This window comes from Puma concolor, chromosome E3 (assembly GCF_028749965.1).
Source record: "Puma concolor isolate L17-30 chromosome E3, mPumCon1.1.hap2, whole genome shotgun sequence".
Classification (NCBI taxonomy): Eukaryota; Metazoa; Chordata; class Mammalia; order Carnivora; family Felidae; genus Puma; species Puma concolor.
Genome location: NC_141682.1, coordinates 40,881,070 through 40,907,784, shown reverse-complemented (window position 1 = coordinate 40,907,784; position 26,715 = coordinate 40,881,070). Strand labels below are relative to the sequence as shown.

At 60.0% G+C, this 26,715-nt stretch overlaps 1 protein-coding gene across 3 annotated transcripts in view; it reads right to left on the bottom strand.

The window, feature by feature from the left end:
- Positions 1 to 18,893, bottom strand: part of PKD1 (polycystin 1, transient receptor potential channel interacting) — a 44,392-nt gene extending 25,499 nt beyond the window's left edge. For 2 of the 3 annotated variants that reach the window (XM_086691562.1, XM_086691563.1), the window contains exons 1-8: positions 18,473 to 18,893; positions 3,907 to 3,978; positions 3,728 to 3,799; positions 3,261 to 3,430; positions 2,235 to 2,906; positions 1,957 to 2,140; positions 639 to 859; positions 112 to 227 (exon numbers count right to left, since the gene is read on the bottom strand). In XM_086691562.1, coding sequence (XP_086547688.1) covers positions 112 to 227; positions 639 to 859; positions 1,957 to 2,140; positions 2,235 to 2,906; positions 3,261 to 3,430; positions 3,728 to 3,799; positions 3,907 to 3,978; positions 18,473 to 18,687 — 1,722 coding nt within the window. In that variant the 5' untranslated portion in view covers positions 18,688 to 18,893. The remainder of the gene's footprint in view (positions 1 to 111; positions 228 to 638; positions 860 to 1,956; positions 2,141 to 2,234; positions 2,907 to 3,260; positions 3,431 to 3,727; positions 3,800 to 3,906; positions 3,979 to 18,472) is intronic. The other variant, XR_015245305.1, reaches the window with a different exon arrangement.
- Positions 18,894 to 26,715: the final 7,822 nt, after the last annotated feature.

Sequence of the window (26,715 nt, the reverse complement as noted above, 5' to 3'; positions counted from 1 at the left end):
GGTAGGACGTTAAAGGTCCAGAAAAAAGAGCTTGTTTTTCAGAGACACTCAAAAGCCAGGCCAAGGCTAAGTCTCCAGATCAGGTCGTGGAGGGTCCTGGGGTCAGCCTACCTCGACGGGCTCCTGGGGGGCTGACAGGGCCTCCTGCTGTGCCAGGGGACTCAAGGGTCCCTGCAGGTCTCCAGGGGGCGCTCCCACGAGGAAGTTCTCCGCATCCCACACAGGACCTGGGACAGCGCGTGTACAGTAAGGTGCCGGTCGCGGGCCAAGGAAGAGGGTGTCCGCGGGCCCCAGGCAGGGCCAGACCCAGGACTGAGCCACTTGTCGGTAGCCCCCCAGCCCCCTCCCCCTCTGTCTGCTTCATCTGGTGCAGGCTCAGGTTGGGACAACAGGTGCTCAGCAAACACCAAACCGACACTGAGCAGCTAGGAAGGAGCCTGGGTGAGAGACAGGACTGTCCTGGGGCAGCCGGGAAACACTGCGTGGTTGGGGGCTGGGGGAGGGGGGGGGCGGGGGGCGGGACAGCCATGCGGAGGAGCTCCCAGGGCGGCCAGGAGACCTTTCATCGTTTAGGGAGGCAGCTGTCCTGGTCCAGGACACAAGGTGCCCCCTAGCCCCTCCGGTAGCCCCAAGCGCACCTCCAGGCCGGAGCTCACAGACGTAGCTGTGGGGCACCGAGCACAGGTCCGTGTTGCACTGCCCCGCGGGCCCAAGCCGCACGCAGCGCTCAGCCGTGGCAGGGTGCGGCTCCCCAGGCAGCCAGTTCTGGCAGCTCTCCAGGCTGAAGGCCTCACCCCGCACGGCAGGGCCCGCCTCAGCCCCCTCCACAGCCGAGAAGCCAATCCACACGTCCAGGCTCCTGCAGGCGGATGGTGGGGGGAGAGGGCACTCGGGGGGGGGCTCTCCAAAGACACCCCTCCATCTGCCCTGTCTCTCTGGGAGCTTCTTCCTCGTTCCCTACAGCAGCCCCTCAGGTGAGACCTTGTCCCTCCCCCCGCTTTCGAGACGAGGAAAAACGAGGCTCAGAAAAAGGACCTGGCAAGCAAGGCGGTGGCAATGTCCACCCCCACCTGCCCGTGGGGCCAGGGGCCCAGCTGAGGGCTCCTTGCCGGGAGAGGCCTCAGTGTGGCCAAAGGCTGCACACACCCACGCTTATTCCGTGAGAAGGCTCCAGGTGTTGCATTTGGGGAGCAAGACGCCTGAACATCAGCTCCCCAAACGCTACCCCTCACAGCTCTGACAAGGTGGGAGGGCCCTCCTGGAGACCGGGCTGATAGACACAAGGTCAGGAACGGGGACAAACGATGGCACCCGGAGACGAGTGAGGTGCTATAGTCAGAGCCAGGCACTGGGGCCCGGCTACCGCCAGTTAACCGAGTGACCCTGGGCAAAGGCCCGGACCATTCTGGGCCTCGAGTTCCTCTGGGGGACACTGAGGATGTCCAGGGTGCGATCCACACTGCAATCGACACCTCCCCAAACAGGGACTCTGGGAGGAGCAGGCGTCCAACCTCCATTCCCTTCCCAGCCCTGGCAGGTGCTGAGAGCAGAGGCAGGGGCGAGGCCTGCTATAGGAGAGCACATTTCCTCGCGGGCCTGGGGGGACGAAGGCATCCAAGAGGTTCCTTGTGCGTGGGTGGCCTCCATGGTCACGCCAGAACTGTCCCTGCCCCTGCCAGGAGGGGCTCGGCAGGGGACAGCAGGGGGTGGGCAGCACGTGGGACCTGTGATGCATCCCCTACCCTACCCGTACCTCCACATCTGTGACTGAAACACTGATGAGATGGTGTCGGATGAGCAGGGCTCCCAGGCCCCACTCAGGCCGGCCGGCCGGCCGGCCTTGGCCCCTCCAAGCACCCCCACCTCTCCTGATCCTCCTCAAGACTTAGGCTCTGTCTCCGACCCAGCATTCCGGGGATCCCACCTCACAGCCTGTCTGGGGGTGGGGGCAGGTACCTGGTGACCTGGGAGACCAGGAAGCGCTGGACGGCGGGACTGTCCACCATGGCCAGGGCGGCCCCGGCCCAGGCCCGGCACTGCTCCTGTGCCTGCAGCCAGGCGGCCTTCTCGGCCACCAGGCGGTAGCAGTGCCCATTACCGGGGAAGATCACGGTGTCCGAGGGGCAGAGCGGATGCACCACTGGGGAGTCAGCAGGCAGGGATGGGGGCATCAGTGTGGGCCCAGCCAGGACTGCCCCACCCATTCCAGCCCCTGGGGGCGAGAAGGCACCCACCTCGACCTGGCTCCTCGCCCAAAGACACAATACTGTAGGTGGCTTCCAGGCCGGAGCCACCACGATTTCGGACGCCAAGCTTGAGGGTCTCATCACTGAGTACCGAGACTGGACACTCGAGCTCCAGGGCAGCAGGGGCCGCCTCCACTTGCACCTTGGCCCCTAGCTGGGCCAAGCCAGCCCCCAGGGCCAGCACAGCTGTCACCTGGTAGTGGCCGGGCAGGGAATAGCGGTGAGTGGTGGCAGGACCAGCAACATCCACCTTAGGGGAGCCGTCACCAAAGTCCCAGTGTGTGGAGCTGACGGGTAGGGAGGCAGTGACATGGAAGGCTGCTGGCTGGCCAGAGGCCAGGGGTCCTGGAGGCCCCACCAGGGCGGCCCCTGGGGAGGCAGGGAAGACGTTCTCAAGGAGGGTGGGGCCCCCGCAGGCAGGGGCGAGGGGCAGCGGGGGGCTGGAGCACAAGGGTAGGCAAGCCGAGGAGGCGTTGGGGGGCTGGGCCGCCCCGCACAGGCACCAGCCCTGGTCCGAGAGGGCCCCGAGGCCCCAGCCAGCCGCAAAGCAGAAGGCGCCGCAGGCCTCGGGTGCCAGCGGGCCCTCGTGGGCAGTGGAGAAGGCCACCGGCACCACGGCACCGGAGCTGTTGTCCGGGAGGCAGGCGATGTACTCCTCACCTGGACAGAGCAGACAGCCTGGTCCTGGGCGGGCCCCGCCCTTGCTGCACCCCTGCCCCCACCCTAGGCTGGTCCCCAGGCAGGCCCCACCCCTACGGTGTCTGTGCCCCATCCTAGACCCCAGATCACGTCGCCACCCCCCCACCCCCCGCCGCCTGGCACTCACCACCCTCCCCTCCTCCCACCTGCACTGCTCCCTTGACCTGGTCTGTCTCAGCAGCCACAATTGCTGCCCAGGTACCTCTGTTCCCAGAGTCCCACCTGCCACCACCCCCCAGGCCGGTGACCCTGGAACACCTACGGGGTCCTAGCCGACAGAGAAGGACCGAGCTGGTCACATTCAGCCATACTCACCACAGCCGCTGTCTGACAATGGGACGCCGAGCAGGGGCCGGCCAGCTAGGGGGCCGGGCCCGGCACACGTGGCCGCCTCGGGCCGAACCACGCGAACCCGCTGCTCTTCCACCCAGCGAGGCAGCCACGCCAGACCACAATCACACTCCAGTGGGTTTCCGCTCAGGTTTCTGCAGGAGGCGCAGGGCCGGGCGCTCAGGAGTCGGCAGGGCAGATGAGGGGCCCTCGAGGAAGTCTGCACTGGCCTCGCCCCAGGGAGTGGGGGCCAGGGGCGCCCCGACACACACAGCGTCCCACCACCCCTGTGGCAGCCCGCCGGGCCCTCGGAGGGCTCCAGCAGGCGAGCAAACAGCCCTCGGGGCCTGGTCTCAAATGGGAGTGGGCCCGGAGGCCAGGGCAGGACGGCAGGGAGGGTTACTGGGGGCCTCAGGGTTGGCTACCAACACCCACCAAAAACCACAACTTACATTTCACTTAAATTAAATAAATTAGCAAATAATCCTTCTTCTAAAGTAGAAATCTTGTTGTCACTTATGTCCCTGGAAGAAAAGGGGGATTCAGCAGTGTCTGACGGGAGCCCCCATAACCGAAATGGTGACAGGTAGCCACCACCTGACCCCCCCCCCCCCCAAGAGGGGACACTCACAGCTCTGTCAGTGCGGAGAGGTTGGCCAGGAGCCCAGCGTCCACTGCCCGGAGCAGGTTGTGGGACACATCTCTAAGGAGCAGAGCGGCCACAAATCAGCGCCAGAGCCCCGGACAGGACGCGAGCAGGTGCAGGCCCAGGCCCAGGCCCAACCCCAGAGGCTTCCTCACAGCCACAACTTGCAGCCTCCCACCCCCCACTCACTACACTTGGGGCCAGGGTATGGGATCCAAACAAAGGAGCAGGAGAAGGCTGGGAGCCCTGAGTGCGCCATCCACACCCTGCCCCCACCAGTCCCCTGCCCCCTGGCCCAGCATGGCAGCCCAAGGGTCTCCAGGGCCAGGGGCCTAGCTGTTGCCGGCTCCAGGAAGGAGATGGTCTCAAAATGCCCTGAGACACAGTGGGGCGCAAAGACCGATAAAAGGAGGAGACCCTGGTGGACAACCCCACAGCACAGCAATGCCAATGGAACGCAGCCAAGCCCAAGGCTAACAGGACCCCAGTAAGAACACGGTAGTACACAGGTTCAATGGGAAGCATCACCGGGCAAGAATCACCACGAAACGTAGGTTTATGCTATGTTACACCGAGCTGCGTGTGCTGGGCCCTCCGGAGACATATTGACCCTGCAAGAGTCCACTCAAGGACGCAAGATTAACACAGACAACACTAGCCACCAGGAGTGAGAGACTGACCTCAATAAACCCCAGGAGGTTCAAAATCAAATGTGACAGGGGAACGTCTCAGCAGTGGGGAAAGACAAAAACCAAAACCAAGACCCAAAGTTAAAGGTGACACTCTTCTAGAACCGAACAGACTGAAAGAATACAGGAGGACGCGACAGACTCTTCACAGCACGAAAGGACAGGCAGAAAAAACATCCGAGCCAGATGATCCAACTACAGAAAAACATGCAACCTCCACACAGAATATCAATAAAATCAGAAAACGAGCTGAGAAGAGCGCTAGCAATTTAGACAAGGGATCAAAGGCCCTAATGCCCTTTGCACACACACTGCTAATAAACGGTGAGGACTACAGGGGAAAAAAGACTTAACATGAAATTAGTGAGAGAAACACAGAGGTCACAGACGGACGGAAAAACCGTTCCCTGTGGGTAACAATTGGAGACATCCCAATGGAAACAGCACGACAGACTGTTATCCAAGTTGTGAACGTTTTCAGAACCGTGACCCCTGGTGCTGGCGATGCTGGCCCCACTCCTCCAGGAGAGTCAAAGCCTTTCAGGCAACACGCTCTGTAGCCAAAGATTCCTGGCTGGCCTGGGGGTGGAGGCCACGGTGGCCCCTGCCCATCCACTTCTTGGGACAGAGACCCACGGACCACCCTGACCTGGTGAACACCTCTGGTCACCTGCTCCACTGCTCCCCTCACCCCTTCTTCAGGCTCACACATGTCTGAGTAGACCCTGGTCATGGCCTCCAAAGTGATGACACCTGGGCCTCCCACCCGCAGAGCCTCTGCCCTTCCAGATGTCACCTCCCGCCCTCTGAGGTCCCCAGAACACCTCTCACCAGCCCTACCCCTGCCCCCAGTGACAACCCAGTTGTGCAGAGGCCGGGGATCCACTGATGCCTCCTCCCAGCCTAACCATTCCTAGGTCCTGCCAACCCAGCTCTTAAAACGCTCAAGGCTCCCGCCTACCCCAGCCACAGCCCGGTCCAGACACCCCATCCCCGGACACCTGCCTGGCCCCCACCCAGCTCGCAATAGTCACCCTCTGAAATGGGTCCTGCTCTGCCCGGCCTGCTCCAAATACAGCAGGACCTTAGTCAGAACACGCTGGTGTGAAATCAAGGTCCTCCCAGGAGCCGAGGCATTGAGTGGCAGCTGAGACCAGGCCTCCATACAAACAGGCCCCCAAAAACACAGAGAAAGGGGAGAGTCCCGGGACCTTGCAGGCCGGGATGCCTGGAGCAGTACCCCTGCCTGGCTTGCAATGCCAGGAACCACATCTGGAACCAGGCTAAGGAAATGACCCCCACCACGGCCCCTGACAGCTGCTTCACCGTGGAGACCTGCTGGCCACACAGCATCTCATGGCAACCAACGAGGGCCTAGGAAAGGGCAGGACCAGCTGGAGCCCTCTCACAGGGCAGCACTGCTCCCCCCCCCCCCAGGAGCCAGGGGAGCCGCCGAGCCCCTCCTGTCACCTGTGGGGCAACCCAGGCTTTACAGTCACAGAGCTTGGAGCCGCCGGGCGGGGGCAGCCCCCTCAGGGGCAAGAAAAATCCAGGCGCAAAACGCAGCCCCTGTCTCTGCAACTGGACAAACGGAGATCTAAAGGAAGGGCCGGAAAGGGGTGCACAGTAACAACTCGGCCTTTTTTAAGTTTACTTATTCATCGAGAGAGAGAGAGAGACAGAGAAAGAAGGGGACAGAGAATCCAAAGCAGGCTCTGCGCTGTCGGCACAGAGCCCGATGCGGGACTCGATCCCACCAACCATGAGATCATGACCTGAGCTGAATGAAGTCAAGAGGCGGGGACTTAACCCGACCGCGCTACCCAGATGCCCTGGTAACGTCTCAATCTTGGGAACAGGCAAGTCCCCCCCCCCCCCCCCCCCGTTTCCCATACTCATTCTGCCCTTGAAAGACAAGAAACAGGGTGTGGAGACTTCCGGGCAGAAAAGGACAGACTGCCCGAGGGGACCTGGGATGGGGGCTTCAGAGGGGAGCAGACACAAGGGCGGGTGGCATGGGGGGCCAGGAGCCCCACCGAAGAGCAGGTTGGGTCAGCAAGGCCTCCTCCACCCTGAGGAGGTGTACTGTGACTGACAATGGGCTCAAGGCCAGAGCCCTGCCCGTCCCAGCAAGGTGCCCCAGATGAGGTGCTGGCCTTAGCGAGCCTCTCGGTTTCCCACGGGCGGGAGGAGACACACACACACACACACACACACACACACACACACACACACACACACACACACACACACACACACACACACACACACACACACACACACACACACACACACACACACACACACACACACACACACACACACACACACACACACACACACACACACACACACACACACACACACACACACACACACACACACACACACACACACACACACACACACACACACACACACACACACACACACACACACACACACACACACACACACACACACACACACACACACACACACACACACACACACACACACACACACACACACACACACACACACACACACACACACACACACCTGCTCGTGTAGGTCCCAGGAACTCCAAGACTGGAGAGGCCTGACCCTGCCAGGTGGTTCCCAGGATGGGCCGGGCAGGCTGGGAGGCCAGGGAGACACAGCCGGCCTCACACCCACTGGTCAACTACGACGTTCTGCAGTGGCAATGGCTATGCCATGAGAAACTTCCGTGAGACCTACGGACGGACACCCGGATGTCTGAACTGAGGCTGGCAGGGGGCCTGAGCCTCTGAGGGACAATCAGGCTGCGGCGGCATGAGAACCAACAGTCCCAGGAGAGAGACGATCCAGACAGATGCGACCTAGGGATGGTGGTGCACGGGGTGAGAGTTCCCAGGAGAGCTTCCCAGCTTGGGTCTCAAGCACAAGAGGAAAGAAAGAAGGAAAATCCCTAAAATGTTTTTCCACATCCTGTTTTCTGGAAAATCCATCATGAGTGGCAGCTGCTGGGAGCCGCCTGTGGTGCCTGAGAAACCAGGGCAGCGGGTGGGAGGGGCAGGTCGAGCCCGGGGCCCAGGCCACTCAGCCAGCACCCACCCCGGCCTGTCAGGGCACCACTGTCCCTGGCCTCATTGGCCGGTGGCTCCAGGCCATCCTCGGCCCAGTTAAGTCCTCCATCCAGCTCTGCCTGGCCTAGCGCGCCCCACTGAGGCTCCCTTCCCCCACATGCGGAAGGCCCCACCGTCATGGTCACACAGTCACGGGCACTGGCCACGTGCTCCTTGCCTTCCAGGCCCCAGCTGAGCCCCTTCCCCCACCCCAGCACTCACCTGGGCCGAGCCTGGCCCACAGTGCACAGAAAACACCAGCAGGCTCCCCGGGACCCTGCTGGCCAAGGTCCCATACCCTAAGGGCAGAACCAGGACAGGAGCCAGGTGCCACACCAAAGGTCCTGAGCCCCAGCCCCCAGTCTGCCCAGATGTGGGAGCATCTGCGTGGGGCAGGCCACAATGACCGTATGCACTGGCAGGGATGGGAAGAGCAGAAGGGACCCTGAGGGGGAGCCCTGGGGGGGACGCCAGAAGGAGGAAACTGAAAGGAACCCACAGACCCAAGGTCCCAAACAGCCACTTGTCCACATTTCCATCTGTTCTTGCCATCACTGCTCTGGGGGAACACCAAGGAGGCCTCACACCAGCCCTGCTCCAACCCCCCAGCCGCTAGGACTTCCGCTGCAACCCCCAGGTGACATCATCACAGTCTGACACCCTGCCCCTACACCGGGGTCCTGCAATGCAAGGGGGAGACACAGCACGCCCAGGGAGCCTCTGCCGCAGGGGCCCAGCACAGCCAAGCACAGCAGTGTCCGGCCCCTCCTGGGAGGAGGGCCAGTAGCCTGGCCGGACAGCACCCTTAAGAGGTCCTGGGGCAAAGAGGGCCCACCCTCTGGGCCAGCTAGACACTCCCCGGCCCCTCCAAGGCCCACACAAACAACCTCCAGGGACCCCAAGGCCCAGGCTGCAGGGGTCAGGCCAGCTTAGGGAGGAGGTGGGTGACCTGGGGACACACACACCACCAGGGGGCAGGCACACATCCGTGACAGCACAAGACACATTTCACCTCCCCAGCCACCAGGGATCAGGCCGAGAGGCTGGCCTTCCTTCTCCTCCCCCAAAGTCACCCAGCAGTCACCGGGGAGCCCTGTGTCCCCCTGTGCCGGGGTGGTCCTGACTCCCCCCGCTTTCCAGACCAAACATTCTCTCGGGCCTTGGGGTTCAGGCATCCAACCGCATGTCCCTGTATGTCTGGGTCTGATCTTTCCTGCTCAAAGCAGAAGCCTAGTGGAGGGATCCCTGCTTCGACTACGGAGCTGGAAGCGCCGGCAAAAGCTGCTGAAGGACCCCATCCCATGAGCCACGGCAGCTCCCCTGTGCCGTCTGCACACAAGGCTCAGCACTTACGACCCGCCCCTGCTCACATCCCAGGCCGGGGAGGGCAGGGCGGGGCAGGGAGAGATCAGAAGGGGCTGCACTGGTAAAGTGGAGTGGGTCAGGGTGTGTGAAGGTGGAAGCCTGAGGATAGGATGGCCACAGTCAGCACGTCCTGAGAGTTCCTGAGTCTGGGGGGTCTCCCAGAGCAGTCCCCTTCTAGAGTGGAGGAGCCAGAGGCCCGGGATAAGCTGGGACCCTGTCCCGCAGCCCTGAGCAGCCTCAGTTTCCTCCTCTGCCAAAGAGAGGAGTGGCCCCTGTGCCCGCTCCCCAGTCCAGATGCTGGGCGGGGTCTGGGGGCCAGCCGGAGCCCCCAAGGAAACATCTGCACATTCCAGACGCATGTGGTCAGCGGCGGGGGTGAGTGCCAGGCCCCAGCCTGTCACCCCCACCCCTGCGCTGGCCGCCGCACTGGAAACAGGGCTTGGGGGGGGGGGGGGAATGAGCTCTGGAGGGGCCTCTGCAGAGGTTATGTAACCCACTCCTTGCGAGCCAGCAGCTGCCTCCTCCCTCTGGCAGGACAGGACGGCCTTGCCGGAGGGGGAGAAGGTACCCCACTCCCCATCCAACGCCCAGGGCTCCGTGCTCCTCCCTCCATCCCTCACAGGCCTCCTGGAAACACAGCCTGGGCTGGCCTGTCCTCTCCCCGGAGGCCCCACAGGTCTCATCAGCCCAGCAAGGAAGAACCCCGCATGCCCCCCTCCCGCCCTCAGGAGCCAGGCCCAGGCACGAGGGGAGAGGCCAGAGTGCTGGACCTGGGCCCCCACCGCCCCCCCCCCCCCCCACCGCCTCACTAGCAGCACTGGGGGCAGGCGGCTGGGAGCCCAGCACCCGAGCCAGTTTGAGTGTAATAACCTCATTCTGTTTTCATTCCATCTATTTATGGTGAGCAAGGCTGGCTTCCAGGACCGGAAATGATGATGTTTAAATTAATGAATTCAAGTTTAGGAAGGAGCGGATTTGAAGACAAACATGCCGAGTGGGCCCGCGGGGGAGGGGCAGGGGCAGGCTCTCCGGGGAGAAGGGACAGGGAGGGCCCCTCCGGCCCCAGGGCAACAGCAAGGGGCTATCTCAGCCACCAAGGTGAGGAGGAAAGGCCTGCCGAGGGAACCTTCCAGATCCAGGAAGTGGCCCACATTTCTCAGCATCTTATGGGGCCCCCTTACCCAGGCTCTGCCCTCCCACAAGTGGACCCTCACCAGGACAGGACACGGGTATCTGGGGTGGTGATGCTGCTGGCCTAGGAAGCCCTGGGACCACAGGCTGGGCTGGGGCATGGGGGCGGGGGTGGGGGGGGGGGGGGCCTCTGACCTGCAGAAAGGAGATGAAGGTATGGGGTGTCCCCCACACTAGGAGGGAAAGACATCCTCTGGAGGAGAGGAGTTCCAAGTTCATTTCACCAGAGGTAGCCACCTTCAGGGCCACCTTGTTAATACAAGGCAGGGCTGCCCAGGAGAGGGTCCAGCGTGCCCCTCCACCCACAGCTGGGAATTTGGGCAAGGGGAGGAAAGGACCAGTAAAGTGGGGGGGTGGGGGGGAAGCAGCCTCCCTCCAGATCTGGCACCGTGCCTGGGTACCACATCCAGACCTGTCACAGCCAGCCAGGAGCACACACCATCCCCTCCCACAGGTGGTAGTGCTGGGGCTCTGGGAGGCCACCCTCCTCACCATCACGCCCACCATCACCTCCCAGAGTCGGAAGACCGGACAAGAACAGCCGGGCTCCTCCCCATTCTGGCTGGGGAGCTGGCATGTGGCCTCTGGCCTTCCAGGGACACAGACATCACCCACTCGGCTGCTGGGCACAGACGACCGTGCAAACCAGCCTGACAGCAGGGTTACAGAGCAGTGTGAAGGCATCAGAACCTGGAGGCTGCCAGCACTGTTAGCCTTGCCCTGAGCACTGGCCCTTGTCCCCTGCTTAAACCAGCAGGAAAAGCTGGCTTCTGGCCCTGCCTCAGGACAAAGCCCTTTCCAGGGTGGCCCCCAGCACCCTGGAGCGAGCTCCGTGCCTTCAGGGCCCAGGGGGGCTGCTAAAGCCAGAGCCACCACACTTGTCCAGGCCGGGGCCCACAGCACCTCAGGGAGAGAAAGCCCTGCCCACCTTGGCCACAGATGCAGCCCCCTCCCTGGCACGGGCGGCTGGGCACCACCGGGCCCCTTGGCGGAGACAGCTGCCAAGCCACAAAGAACGAGGTGTTCCGGGAAAAAAGGACGTGAGCTGCATTTTCCAGCTGCGTTTTGTTCGGCAGCAAGACTGCAGGCACGCTCGGCCGGCGCCCCCGCTGCACGCGGCCCACCCCGTGGACACAGCCCCGCCTTGGCCGGCTGGAGACACACAGGCACCCAACTCGGAGGGCCAGGCCCCAGTGTGCCCGGGGCCAGACAGCCGCCACCACCCCAGACAGCGGCAGGACACACGGGGTGTTTTCGTTCCAGAGTGCTCAGCGGGCTGGGCCCGTCTGGGTTCCCGCTGCTGGCGCTGGCCACTGCAGAGTGTTCCGGAAAGGAAAATGTGCATCTCCGTCCAAAATGGCTTCCTTACTTGACACCAAAGCCCAGCCGGGGTCTCCCTCGAGAGCCAGGGTCTCAAGAGCCGTGGGGGAAACACAAGTGGTGGGAGAAGTAGCCCCCCCCCCCCGGTCCCAGGGGTAGCCCGTGGGGGCAGGACCCACACCCCGCAGGGCCACCCAGCCAGCTGTGATAGGACAGTGGCCAGAGACTCACTGCTCAGGGCCAAGGCAGAGCGAGAGAGAGAGGAGGAGGAGGCCCCTACAGGAGACGACACTCTGGTCTCGGGGGAGAATCACAAGATGAGCCTGCAGGGAAGCAGGAAAGGGAACCCGAGTCTCACCAACACCGGGCACCTACACTGCTGGCCCAAGGGAGATCACAAGGCTGTGCCGTGTGCGTGACCACAGGCAAGCGGCAGGAGGGTGCCGAGCGGCTCTCGTGGCCCTGGATCTCAATGGCGCCACATCATCCCAGGTCACAGAACAAGGCGACCACGAGAATTCACACATTCTGTTTATACCTCCAAGCTTCCGAGTGTCACGAATCTGCACTCGAATGCATCAAAAACACAAACGCATAAAACTGAGATCCACACACCAGAGGAGCGCACCAGGCCTCACGAATCCCCACCACTGCGCGACCCTGCGTGGAAGGCACCCCCGAGGTCAGACCAGGGGCGGCAGGAAGGCTTCTGGACACAGGCGTCTGTGCAAGGGTCCGCCTGCTGGGGCTCCCTTGTGCCTGCCTCATCGGCCGTGGGGTCTGAGCAATGTGCTCAGATCTGAGTCACCAGCACATGTGCTCCGGGGGTCCTCTCCTCGGGCTTTTGTCTGTCAGCGGGCGGGTCCCAAGGACCCACTTTCCAGCAGCCGGTGCTTGAGGACAAAGTAACAGGCTCCAAGAACATGGGGGAATAGAACCGAGGACCACTTGGGCAACAGTTACGATCACTGTGGCCTCAGCACCGAGCCTTGTGGACGAGCCCACAACCCCAGGAGGGCATCCATTCAAGGTGCCTGCCTTGCAGGTGTGGACACTACAGCTCAGGAAGGCTGAGTGACTCAGCCAAGGTCACGCAGAAAATGGGGGAGCTGGGGGGCGCCTGGGTGGCTTAGTCGGTTAAGCGTCCGACTTCAGCTCAGGTCATGATCTCGCGGTCTGTGAGTTCAAGCCCCACATCGGGCTCGGTGCTGACAGCTCGGAGCCTGGAGCCTGTTTCGGATTCTGTGTCTCCCTCTCTCTCTGACCCTCCCCCGTTCATGCTCTCTGTCTCAAAAATAAATAAATGTTAAAAAAAAAAAATTAAAAAAAAAAAAGAAAATGGGGGAGCTGGGACGTGACCCAGGTCTGACTTAGGGCCAGAGTCCCGACTCCTGGGTCCCCACGCTTCCCTACTAGAACCAGGCAGGAAGTCAGCAGGAAGAACCACAGCGTGGATGGCCAAGGGAAGTCCAAGGAGGGAGTTGGGCCCAAGGGCAGGGCCGAGCAGGCAGCTGAGCCCAGATCCCACCCAGTCCCTCTCAATCCCACTCAAAGATGTCCCCACTGCCACCTCGTCGAACCAGGCCCCCGTGTGCAGCTCCAGGGCTCTGCTCCAGAACGTGCTGACAAAATCACTTCTCTGCCACAACTCCCCAGCCATGTGACCTGAGGAAGTGACTCCACCTCGGGAAGCCTCAGTTTCCCAGTCTGCAAACGCATCAAGTGTGGTTCCAACCCCACAGCACTATGGCAAGGCACTGAGAGATCAAGGACAGAAAAGGCTTAGCAAGGAGCCCAGAACATGGCAACACAGAGGGAGAGGACGAGACAGTGGTGGGGAGTGGGGGTGCACACCCCCCCCCCGCTCTTTTCTTCAGAGATTTGTTTTTTAATTCGGATGTAATTCACATGCTCTGAGGTTCACCGTTGCGAAGTATACAATTCAGTGGTTTTTAGCATCTTCTCAGGGTTGTGCAACCATCACCACTTGTGATTCCACAACATTCTCATCACCCCAAACAGAAACCCCACGCTCCTTGGCCGTCATCTCCAAACCCCATCCCCCACCCCAGCTGGAGAAAACACTAATCTGCTTTCTGGCTCCGTGGATTTGCCTGTTCTGGACATTTCCTACCGGTGAAATCATTCAACACGGGGCCTCTAGTCTGGCTTCCTTCACCGAACATGTTTTCAAGGCGCATCCAGGCTGTTGCAGGTGCCAGCGCTTTGTTCCTTTTGATGGCTGAGTGGTACTCCACCGTGTGGACGGACCACATTCCACGGATCTGCTCATCTGCTGCCAGACACTGGGGCTGTTTCCACGTCTCTGCTCCCGTGGGTAGTTTATGGGTAGACACGGGTTTCAGTTCTCTTGAACAGACATCCAGGAGCAGAAATGCTGGCTCCTACCGTGACTCCACATTTAATCTTTCCAGGAGCTGGCAGATGGCTCTCCGATGTGCCGCCCCGTTTTACGCCCGCCCGTGGTGCGTGAGGGTTCCAGCTTCTGCACGTCCTCACCAACACGTGCTATGACCCGTCTTTGGTGATAGACCTCTCACTGCGGTTTGATCTGGGTTTCCTTGAAAGCCGGATGCTGAGCATCTTTTCACGTGCTCACTGGCCACCCACGTCTTTATTGGAGACAACGTCTGTTCAGATCCTTCACCCATTTTCACTTGGGCCGTGTATCTCATCAGCATCGACCGTGTGTAAGACGCCCTTCATTTACGTCCTGGCCGCAGACGCCCATCACAGAAACGGCCTGCACATGCTCGCCCCTGCAGGTGGGCCCATCCCCAGAGGCGGCCGCCCTCACGGCTCCCAGGCGCCGCTGGGCTCCCGAGGGTTGGCTGCTGGCGCTGCGGGCGTTCCGGTGTCGGTCCCTTATACCCAAGTGTGCACACGCAGCCACGGCCTCCCCACTCGCCCTCCCGCCCAGTTGGGGGCCAACCGCACCCAGAAGCTGGCAGGTGCCCTCCTGTCTACAGCTCTGGCAACTCAGCCTTCCGTGTCCCACTGGGAAACCACCGCTACACGTGCGTTTCTGATTTCCAAGTGCAGGCCGGCCACACCGTGCAGCTCGGGGAACGTGAGGGGAGAGCAGCTGGGCACGCGGGAGGCGCCAATCCTCCGGAGACCCATCTCCACGCAGCAGCCAGTGTCCCCTGCCACTTCTATCGGGGACCTTTCAATGCCACCCTCCCCGCCTGCTTCTCCCACGCCTCCGTCACCTCGAGCCTCAGAGACCCCTCCAGGCTGTCCCCGTCTGGCACGCACTCCCTCAGACCTTGCAGCGTCACCTACACCGGGGGTCCGTCCAGGCAGCGCCTCAGAAGCAGCCCACTCCCCGCATCTGTGTCTTCGGTTTAACATGGGCTTGACCGTAATAACCGAGCCTCACAGACTCTAGGCACGGGGTGCAGCACACAGCAGCCAGGCTCTCCGTCTGATGACGAGGGCTCAGGGAGGGGACCCTCTGTGGCCAGGCCAGTCCTCAAGGCAGCAACACACGCGGCACGTACAGCCGGACGCGTTACGCACACAACGGGCCCAACGGCCACAGATGCCACCTCCCCTCACGCCCGTGTGCCACGCAGATGCTGGGGGCCCAGCCTCCCTGGTCTCCCTCGCTCCCTCCTGTCATTTAGGGGTGAGGCCCTAAGTACCCCCAGGTGACAAAAGACCCTAAGGTCCTGATATTTGCCTCCACGAACCAAGTCCCCACCGAGTTCCTGCTCCAAACCTAGTCCTACAGACCACCGACGGAAACCAACAGCACACATCCCGAGAAGGGGGTGGCCGACAACAGCCAGCCACACGTGACACTGATCGACAGACCACAGCTGGAGGAGCACCGTCACATCCAGACCTCTCTCCTGTGACCAACATTCTACCTCCGTGCTGTCCTGTGCCACGCAGTAGCCACTGGCCACAAGTGCCTCCAGGGTACTTGAAATGTGGCTTGCCACACAACACAGCTCTGGACTGTCAAACTACAGGAAACGGAGGGCAGCGGGACAAACCAGATGTCGCCATGGTGATGGCAGAGGTGCAGTTCAAGCCCAGACCCCAGTCGGGGCCGCTTTCAACAAGCAGCATGAGGAAGGAAAGAGATGTGGGAAAACGGATACCTCGTCAGAAGACAGAGCACAGTAATTGCACTGTGTGGACCATATCTGGATCCTAATTCAAAGTACTCAAAAAACAGAGACAATCCAAAACCTAAACACGCTGGACACATACTGAGATCAGGGAATCACCCACTGTCTTAGGGGAGACCACGGTGTGGCCATCCACTCCAAAATGCTTATACATCAAAGAACGAGAGAGCTGGAATTTGGTTCAAAAACGGAGGTAGGAGTGTGGAGGGCAGGGCAGAGGGCAACGGGTCCATGAGGTTCAGCACAAAACTTTGCGTACTTCTGTGCATGTTCCAATGGTACACGATGAAGCTTTAAAAACAGCAACCCTTTGCTAGTGACGTCACCTCTCTCAGGCCACCTAACCAGCAGCACCATCTCACCCAGGAAAGGCTCAGTTTCAGAAGCCCAGGCCATCCTGCATGCTGAGGCGCTGAGGCCCCGAGTCCCCTGTGGGCCAGCCTTGGTCCCTATACCCGTCTGGCCCTGGGGCACCTCAAGCTATATGAGGAGTCTCATGGAGGGGTGGCCACGGGACTGATGACACAGGTACCAGGCCTGAACCGCTGGCGGCACCCAGAAAGCAGGGCTGCTGGGGCCCCTGGGCACGCACACCCTTACCCAGCAGGCTCCCTGCCCTCTCTGAGCTTGGTCCCTCTCCCTTGGAGAGGAGAAGACTCCCCTATCTCCCTCTCCCTGAGCACAGGGCTTGCAGGGTTGACAGGCTGCTGGGGCAGCCAACAGAGCCCAGATGGTGGTCTGGGGAACCAGTGGGGAGCCCGATCTCCCTCAGTTCCTGGCCCCCAGCCTCCAGAAATCTCCCAGAGGCAGCTTCGGGGTGTAAAGGACAGTGTGGGGTAGCCTCTGATCCCCATCTACCTACTTCTCAGGGTCCCATCGCAAGCTCAGCGGGTCCGGCAACCTGGGAATCCTGTCCTGTCAGGCTGGGCCAGCCCGCCAGTTCCCAAGACCAGAGCCTAAGGGGACACACACGAATCAACAGTCCTGGGCTCCATCACTGTGCTCAAGAGGCTCCAGAGCCTGCGCCCCGCTGCAGGCCCCCCAGTGACCCACCTCTACAGTTGATTTCCTGCACAGCTCCTGGAGGCCAGCTCAGCACCAGGTGCTGGGGAAGCAGGGGAACCAGAGAAGAACCAGAAGGAGCCAGGCCTGACCTCAGCAGCTCCCAGCCAACCAGAGACGGGTAACTTCACTCACAGCATCCAGAAGCAGGTGGGGTGCATCGGAAGCGATTATACAGGGGCTGGTGCAGGCGACACGCCCATCTCCCACCTCAGAGACAGCTGGGATGGCAACTTAGGCTTAAGTGACCAGGTGGCTGAGCGACAGGCTCCCACCTGACCCTGGAGAACCCCCAATTCCACCCGACAAAGCCCCAAGGACATCCAGACCACCCAGGAGAAGTACCCATCCCTACCTTCACCCAACCTACCCGCCAACATCCAAACTCATCTCAACACTGGCCACAGGTCCCCTAATTAAAGGGGCCCACACACTGGAGGCGCCCAGGGAATGTTACAGAACCAAATTCCAGGACCCATCCCCGGGGTGGGATAGTCTGAGGACACTAAACGCTCCCCAGAGGATTCCAGCATGTGGCCAAAGACAGACGGGACTCCCAGCTCAGGTGCCTGAAAGTGCCCAAGACATCCACACAGGGCCACAGGAATGCGGATCAGCAGGCCCCGAGCCTGTCCCCTAGCCAGGGGACAACGGTCTGCAAATCCTGGCCCCCTGCACCCTCCCCATTCCAACTCCGGGTCCGGAGCACCTCAGGCAAACTGGGCCCTGCCATGTGCTGGCCGCTACTTGTTCTTGGGCAAATCACACCATCCGAGTCCAAGTGGAAACCTGACAACAGCTCTTCGCATTTTAAACCAGTCCTGGCAACTCCACCTACCCATTGTCCCCAGGATAACATAGGAGCCCTAGACACGAGGGGCATAAGGTCCATTAAGAGCGCAGCCCACCTCTCGTCCGGCCCCGCTCCCTCAAAATGCCCCTGCAGTTGCCACAGTGGGGTGTACCCTACACCCACACATGGCCAAATGCAGCCTCCAAGCCTTGCACACACCGCTCCCTCCTCCCCGCCTCCCGCAGCCTCCAGACTCCTCCTTCAGCATCAGGCCAATTCTTACACATCCTTCAAATCTCTGTCCAGACACCTCTTCCAGGAAGCCTGGCCCGCCATCCCAGACAGAGCTCTCTCCCTCCTGGTTTCCTGCTGCAGAGGTCCCAGGTGCAGAGCGTTCCCCCCAGGCTGCGTTCTATTAGCCTCTAAGTAGCGTCTAACAGTTTGCGGGTTCCCTTCAGACGCCTCCCACGCAGCCCCCGCGCGCTGCCGCGGGTTCCCCCTTAACTCGCGATTGCGGAGCCCCACCAGGTGGGATACTTCTGCTTTCAGAGAAACCGGGATGTTTCTGCTGCGCCCTGGCCCAGGCCAGGGGGGCTGAGGACCGGGTTTTCCTTATTTAGTCGGGCCGACCTCACTGCGTTTGGAGCCTCGCCCTGGGAGAGGCCTGGCCCGCACTGCGTTTCCCCTTCAGAGGCCGGGGACGCGCCCACGCCCTGCGAGGCCCGCCAGGCCGGCGGCCTGCCCGGCCCGGCCTCTCCCCGGAGCCGAGGGTGCAGGCGCGCCGAGGCCGCCCCACGCCCCGGGCGCCCCCGAGTCCCGGCGCCAGCCCGGCGCCATGGCAACCGCCCGGCCCGCGGCGCAGGGCGGCGGGTTACTCACAGCGCGGTGGCGTCGGCGGGGATGCGCAGCGCGGGTCCGAGCGTCCGCAGTCCGCGGCCGGAGCAGTTGACGCGGCAGGCGGCGCCGGGCGCCGGGCCGCACAGGCAGGGCGGCGCGCACGGCCCGCAGCCGCGCCCGGGGCCCCCCGCCAGCGCCCCGAGCCACAGGCCCAGGCCCAGGGCGAGCGCCAGGCGGGCGGGCGCGGCGGGCGGCATCGTCAGGGCAGCGCGCGCATGGCCCCGGCCCGGCCCCGAGCCCCCGAGCCCGCCCGGCGCCGGCGGCCGCGGCTCAGGCGGGGCCCGCGGACTGCATGGCGGGGCGCGGGGCGGGATCCGACGGCGGCCACGGCCTGTCTGCCTGCGCGACGCCCGCTCGGCCGCACTCTACGTCCACTGCCGGCCGGTCGCGCGCTCGCGCTGCAGTGCGGGCCCGCCGCCGCTCCTCCTCCCGCTCCTGGCGCGGCGCGGGGCGGGCGGGGGCGGGGCGTCCTCAGGCCCCGCCCTTCGCTCTGCAGGGCGGCCGCGCGCTCGGGGAGTAGGCGGGGCGTGGCGCGGCCGCGCGCACTCCTCCCCCGGGAGCGGCGCGGGTGGGGCCTCGGCGCAGCTGCCCTCGGGCGACCTCCAGCCTCGGTTCCCCGCCGCCGGAGCTCCCCGCAGCCCTTCGCGGTGGCGAGCGTCGCCGCAGTACGAACACCAGCGGTGGTAACCCCCGCGGCCCGCGACCTTTGAGCGCCCGCTGCGTGCGCTCGCCCACTCCCAGCGCCTCTGTCCCTTTCCGTCTCGGCCCTATTCCAAGCTCCTGGCCCGGGGTAGGCGCTCAGTAAATACGCACCGCGTCCTCTCTTGGCGCTCCTCCAGAGGGCCGGCGACGTGTGGCGGCTAGTCCCCGCTGTCACGGAGGTGACGCCCCAGGTGGGCCTCAGCTGGGCGGGGCAGGCGCAGCGTCCCAGCCGCCGCCCGCCGGGCGGAGGGCAGGAGGCCTCGCTCTGCAGCCGGGGCACCCGCGTCCTACCAAATCTAAAAGAAAAGTGGATTTGTGGCTCTCGGGGCTGGGGAGCCTGGAATGGGGAGTGACTGCTAATGGGTGTGGGGTTTCCTCCTGGGATGAGGAGGACGTTCTCTGGAATTAGGTAGTGGCGATGGTTGCACAGCCTTGTAAACACACTAAAAGTCACTGAATTGTGCTCTTAAAAGGATGGATTTTACGTTGTCTCAACTTTCAGTGAAGAAGTAATAAAATTGTTCCACCATCGGGCCATTGTGGATGCCTGACTGTAGGTAGCAGAGCGGTCACAGGGAGAAGTCCCCAGACCCTCACATGGGCGAGGTCCCTGTCCCACTATCCTGAGACCAGGTGCCAGACTGCATCCCAAGGCTTCTGGACTTCCTGTCCTCTGTCCCCCTGCTGAAAATAGCTGGAAACCTCAACCAGATCCACAAGTCTGGGTCTATGTCCTGCTACCTGTCACTGGAAGAGCCCAAGCAAGGTCACCATGGGGCGCACTGCAGCTCTGCTTCCCCTCCCCCCCAGCATGACGTGGCATCCAAACCCCTCACTCTCCTCATCTGTGTAATGGAAATAGCATTTAGGGCTGTTTCAGGGCTGGGGGAAGATCACATCCAGCCCAGAGCCAGCTCTCAGGAAAGATCCCAGGGTGAACAGGTGGGGACCCCATAAGGCAGAGGCCAGGGATGAACAGGGAACAGGTAGTCTGCCATGTCCTGGACCAGGTCACATGACTCAGGAACAGGCAGAGGATCTCCAGGTGTCCAGGGTGGAGGAAGGCGGCCGATAGTCCGGCTCTGGCAGCTGTGGCCCGTTCTCAGGGCTCAACTCTCCAATTTGGAACCTCTTGGACCAATTCCCTACAGGGTACGGAGAAGGACTTAAGTTAGACAGGAGGGGGAATACGGAGGGACTATTGAGCCCGCGAGCCTCTTGGGCCTCATGAACACTTTTATACAGAGTCACAGAGGGAGTGCTTGGGAACCCAGTTTGGAAAACACTGATATGAGGGTCTAAGCCAAGGTGGGGTTGATGGGGTGATGCAGGAGCCCTGGGGAGGGAAGGAAGAGGCTCAGATGGTACCTTATCTGGGGGCTGGGATGGGTGGGCATGACCTCAGGGAGGAGGGATGTGGAGGGAAAGGTGAGGAGTAGGTTCTGGACGCGTGGTGCCCTAGGCCACTGGAGAAGGTGCCCAGAGTGCAACTTAAAGGGGGGGGGGGGTGAGACTGGGAGGGGAGGGTGAGCAGACCTGGGGCAGATGAAAATCCCCGGATGTGGGGAGCCCCACCCTAGAGGAGGAGGGGAAAGAAGGTTTGGAGGGAGTCTGAACGAGAATGCCCCAGAGAAGTAGTGGGAAACAGGTACGGTGTATGGAAGTTGAGGGAAAGGCTACAGGGAGGAAGCCAGCAGGGGCTCGGTCTGCAGGAACAGAGCAAGGGCTGGGGGTGGTGCAGCCACGCATGCCCCCTTGGCCCACCCACACTGCACAGAACCACATGTACCCCCCCCCCTTGGGGCTTCCAGCACTGTCTACAGCCTCCCGCCTCTTAGCCATTCCCCACGTTGTTCCCTTTGCCTGCAGTGCTTTTCCATCCCACCTCTACGATTACTTACGCTCGCAGAATCAGCAGAGGTACCTCCTCTAAGAAGCTTCCTCGGCCCCTATGTCATGTGCCAATTGGCATCACGCACTCGGGGGACGCGTATTTATGAGCTATCTATTGCGGGCAGAACACTTATCCAGGTGCATGTCAGCGCCCCTAGTCCTGAGGGTCATCCCGCCCCTCGATCCTGCCATGTCGCCTGCATAAAGCTGAAGGCACTGTATTCACCCATGACCTTTACTGAGGGCGCATGGAGTGGAGGGGTTAGATAGCAAGCCAGATGCCAGCCGGTTGGTGGCAAGTGAGGGAGTACACGTGGCAGTGGCCCGTTGCTCCTAGATGTCAGAGGAAAGAGAAGGGTACAGAGAGGCGGTAAAGGGTTTTTCTTCCCGTGAGACAAAGGGGAGGAAACCCACATCCTTCGTTTCTCCACCCTTCCCTCCACGGCCTCCTTCCACGGAGTCCTCACGCCTCCCAGGTGCCCGTCCAACCCAAACTTTTAATTCCAGTCAAATGACAAACTTGAGATAAGAAAAGAGAGGCGAAAAATGAGAAAAGCAGGTGAATCCAGTCTAAGTGACTGTTTGAAGAAGGTGGTGGAGTAAATGCAATTGTTTCAAAAGGATTTCTGAAACAGAAAAGACGTGTTTAAGGAAAAAATTCATTATCTGGAAATGAAATTCTTGACCCTTTCAACAAACAGAAAATAAAATGGGGCCAAAGATTTGTTTGATTCAGAGAGGGGGACATTGGAGAATTGTTGTTTTTTTTTTTTAATGTTTATTTATTGATTTTTGAGGTGGGGGAGGGGCAGAGAGAGAGAGAGAATCCCAAGCAAGCTCCAAGCTGTCAGCACAAAGCCCAGCATGGGGCTTGAACCCAGGAACCGGTGAAATCATGACCTAAGCCCAAACCAAGCATTGATGCTTAACCAACTGAGCCACCCAGGTGCCCTGACATTTATTGATAAAACTTAAGTTTTTAAAAATTTATTTGAGTAATCGCTACACCAAATGTGGGGCTTGAACTCACAACCCCAAGATCAAGGCGCTGCATGCTCTTCCAACTGAGCCAGCCAGGTGCCCCTTAAGGTTTTTAATGAAGTTAATGATAGCTGTTAGCGTCAAAGGGAAAACTGGGGTGGGGGGGGGGGAGGAGTACACAAGAAAACCTAATCAGCCCAGGAAAGAATTACAAAAGGAAACAGTGGATCAATGTATTAATCAGAATAAGCATTATTAATCAAATAAGACCCAGCACATGGGTGATCATAATACATGTAAATTTTGTTACATTTCCCTGCTACAGAACAAGGATTCTCGTGATGAGGAGGCATACTAAATATATGTTTAGTACAGTACAGGCTCCCCTCAGCCCACCCAAACACTAGGACATCTACCTGAGGTGAGGCCTGAAGAGCCGTCTGCAGAGGATCTTGGGACAAGGCAGGACACCCTGACAAGCCAGGTAATTGAAAGATAAATGTAGGGGCCCCTGGGTGGCTCAGTCGGTTAAGCATCTGACTCTTGGTTTTGGCTCAGGTCATGATCTCACGGTTTGCCGGTTCGAGCCCCGCATCAGGCTCCTCATCGACAGCACAGAGCCTGCTTGGGATTCTCTGTCTCCCTCTTTCTCTGCCCCTGCCCTGCTCATGCTCCCTCTCCCTATCTCTCTCTCTCTCTCTCTCAAAATAAATAAATAAAACTTAAAATGATTTTTTTAATTAAAAAAGAAAGGTAAACGTAGAAGCGATAGATTCCTTCTTTGTATTAATTGCAGTCATGGTTTCATGGGTGTATACATACGTAAAAACTTACCAAATTGTACATTTTCTTTTTTTTTTTTTTTTAATTTTTTTTTCAACGTTTATTTATTTTTGGGACAGAGAGAGACAGAGCATGAACGGGGGAGGGGCAGAGAGAGAGGGAGACACAGAATCAGAAACAGGCTCCAGGCTCTGAGCCATCAGCCCAGAGCCTGACGCGGGGCTCGAACTCACGGACCGCGAGATCGTGACCTGGCTGAAGTCGGACGCTTAACCGACTGCGCCACCCAGGCGCCCCTGTACATTTTCTTTTTTAAGGTTTATTTATTTAAATAATCTCCACACCCAAGGTGGGGCTCGAACTCACAGCCCTGAGACTGAGTCGCGTGCTCTACCAGCTGAGCCAGCCAGGTGCCCTAAGAGTATAAATTACCTTAGAAGAAAGAGTAGAATGGATCGATAAAACAAAGAGAGCTATTTTTAATGTATAAAGCCACTGAGATTTTTAAAAAGAGTCTGCTGGCAAGTGTGACTGCAAGAGAGATAAAAACAAAATACAGAGCATTAAGGTGAAGAACACAGGATTATTCACAGAAATAGAAGTAAAAATTATAAAAGAAATACATGTGCAATTGTTCATAAACTTTTGAAATCTCGATAGGATCATTATATGCTAGAACAAGACAAACTTTTAAAACTGACTCAAGGGGCGCCTGGGTGGCGCAGTCGGTTAAGCGTCCGACTTCAGCCAGGTCACGATCTCGCGGTCCGTGAGTTCGAGCCCCACGTCGGGCTCTGGGCTGATGGCTCAGAGCCTGGAGCCTGTTTCCGATTCTGTGTCTCCCTCTCTCTCTGCCCCTCGCCCGTTCATGCTCTGTCTCTCTCTGTCCCAAAAATAAATAAACGTTGGAAAAAAAAATTAAAAAAAAATAATAAAACTGACTCAAGAAGAAATAAAAAGTTCAAATAGACCAACCATAAAGGAAGAAATCGAAAATGTAGCAGAGCCATGGGGTAGGGGAGGGGAGAAGACACTTCATCCAGATCTGTTTATGGGAAAATCCCATCAAATGTGGACAGATCAGATAGGTGATCTGATGTGATTTTATGTGTACTCTTAGAGGACATGGGCACATCCCAATAAATTTAATGCATATTTATGTGTAATGCAACGTATTCGGTATAACATAATTTGTATGCCTAAACAAACTGGATTAAGATAGTACAGAAAAAGGAATCCGTTGTCCGGTGATTTTCAGGTCTGTGTCAACCACAGAACCTTTGTTTCACACAAAACCGCAAACTACAAAACGTGGACGGTGCTGAGGGAGCTGAGCAGTGGATCCCAGAGAGATGCGGGTCCTGGTGCTCAGAGCCTGGCAACGGGGCCTCACCTGGCAAAAGAGACCTCGCAGCTGTGATTGAGTTAAGGGTCTTAAGATGAAGGGTTGTCCTGGATTAGCCAGAGGGGGCCTAAATGTGATCACAACGGTCCCTGTAATGGGAGATTTGATGGCAGTAGGAAGGCCGGGTGGCTCTGGAAAGGAGAGCTGGAAGAAGGTGGCCACGAGCCAAGGAGAGCAAGCTGAAGAGGCAGGGATCCTCCCCAGAAGAACCCAGACTTGCTTTAGCTCCCTGAGCCCCGTCAGCTTCCTGTCTCCATTCACCGTGGCCTCCCAAGCAGAACAGAACACATTTGAGCTGTTTTGTGGTGGTACCACATTTCCCTGCTATAGATCTTTGTTACCTCTCCTACATTTTTGTGGGAGACTGATACGGTCGCCACTGCCAGACCTAATAACGGTTTGGGGAGAACGAGCACTTTTATTTCTTTTTTTTTTTCCTTAATTTTTTTAATGTTAATTTTTTATAGAGAGAGAAACAGAGCGTGAATGGGGGAGGGGCAGAGAGAGAGGGAGACACAGAATACGAAGCAGGCTCCAGGGTCTGAGCTGGCAGCACAGAGCCCGACGCGGGGCTCGAACTCACGGACCGCGAGATCATGACCCGAGCCGAAGTGGGACAGCCAACACAACTGAGCCACCCGGGCGCCCCAAGCACTTTTATTTCTCGTGGGCGGAAGTCACAGATCACTTTCATAATGAAGGAGAAAAGGAGAGACAAGGCGAGTGCATCACTGGCCCACACCAGGCGCAGCCGGTGCTCGGACTCCTGCAGTTGTCATGGCTCCACAGGTATCCGTTTTATTCCTTTATACCTCTGCCTCCCCAGCAGGGCACTCAAAGGTTGCCCGGAGAGCCTGGAGTGGGGGGCTGTCCTGTGCTCCTCCAGACAGAGGTCTCACCTGCCCAGGGCCCGAGTGCAGAGTCGGACCGAGCAGCAGCCCGCGGGGCTCAGGCACATTTTGCATCCTGAGACGGACCGCCAAGAGCACTCAGGTCTGAGTACCTGAGCCACGGGGGGGGGGGGGGGGGGGGGGGGGGGGGGGGGGGAGGGATGCCAGAGGGCAGTCAGGCTTGCAGGGGAACCACCCACTGCTCCAGCCCTCACACAATAGTCCCTGCCCCAACGGGCAGACACCCACCCCTTACCACCTCCTGTCCGGGAGGGCCTCGGTGCAACCCAGGTGAGTGCCCAGTGCCGCAGGCGGGGTGTCTCCTCTCAGCCTCGTGGGAGCAGGAGGGAGCAGGGGCTCAGCGTGGCCCCTGTGCACCTGGGCACTGGGGGGAGGGGGCGAGCACACCTCTGACATCAGCCGCTTCCTGGGGTGACTCTCTCTTCTGGCTTCTGGGGGGAGCTGCTACAGTTCCTCTCTGCCGTCTCCATGGCAACGCTCACGTGGATTTCATAGAACATAAGGTGTTTGAGCTGGAAGGGACCTCAGAGATCAGCTCCTCTCGCCCCCTCATTCCAGGCAGAGGGGCGCAGGTTCAGGACACCACGTGCCCCGGGACCCGCAGCCAGCCAGGGATCCGGGGCCTCTGCCTTCGGGCACCGTCCCCAGCCAGGGTCCCCTCCCTGAGATCACAGGCAGCTCAGTTCCCTAGGACTCACTTCTGGGGAGGGGCTCTGGGGACATGAGACTTGGGAGTGCTGCCACTCCCCCCCCCCCCCCCACTGAATACAAGACCCCTGAGGTCCAGTCCAGCCCTGTCCTGCTCAGTCACAGACCTGTTCATTGAGTGCTTGGTGGAGACAGAACGGGTGCCGTCCTCAGGAAGCTCAGAGGCTGGTGCGAAGGCCATGCAGCCCCCTGAGGGACCCGTGGGGAGCAAATGTGTGTCCACAGCGTGTCTGTAGAGCAAGGAGTGGGGGTGAGAGGAGCCTGGAAGGCTGGCTGCCTGGAGGAGGGGGCTCCAAGCAGTGCCTGGAAGAACGAGGAAGACTGCCTGGCTCCAGGACCATGGCCCCGTGGGTCCACAGAATGTATCGGTAAGGCTGGCCGGCTTGGAAAATGGGGCTCCAGAGAGGGATTGCCTCAGGCCGTAGGTCCCAGAGAGTTGTTGTGTCTGGGTATTCATGGCACACGTCACTCCATGACAGAGGGTCCGGACAGACAGAAGGGCAAGTCAGAGGGCAGCATGGCGGAGCTGGAGGCCCAGGCACAAGAAGGCATCAGGAACCCAGGCCGCCACAGGGTGCTGGAGGGAGGATCCAGGAGTGAGGCGGGAACATATCTGGGATTGCTCTCTCCCTTTGCTGAGACACAGATATGTGTCCACCCTCTCTGGCCAGCAGAACCAGCCCCCTGCGAGGAGGGTTAGGCCCACAGGCACCCTTCCTTCACTCCGCACTCTAGCTCAGCCTCAGCACTCACCTCAGCACCACACCCCGCCTCAGGGACCTGCCCTGGAGGCCCAGAGGTCTTCTTTGCAGGCCTGAAGATCCCAATAGTCTGGGCTTCCC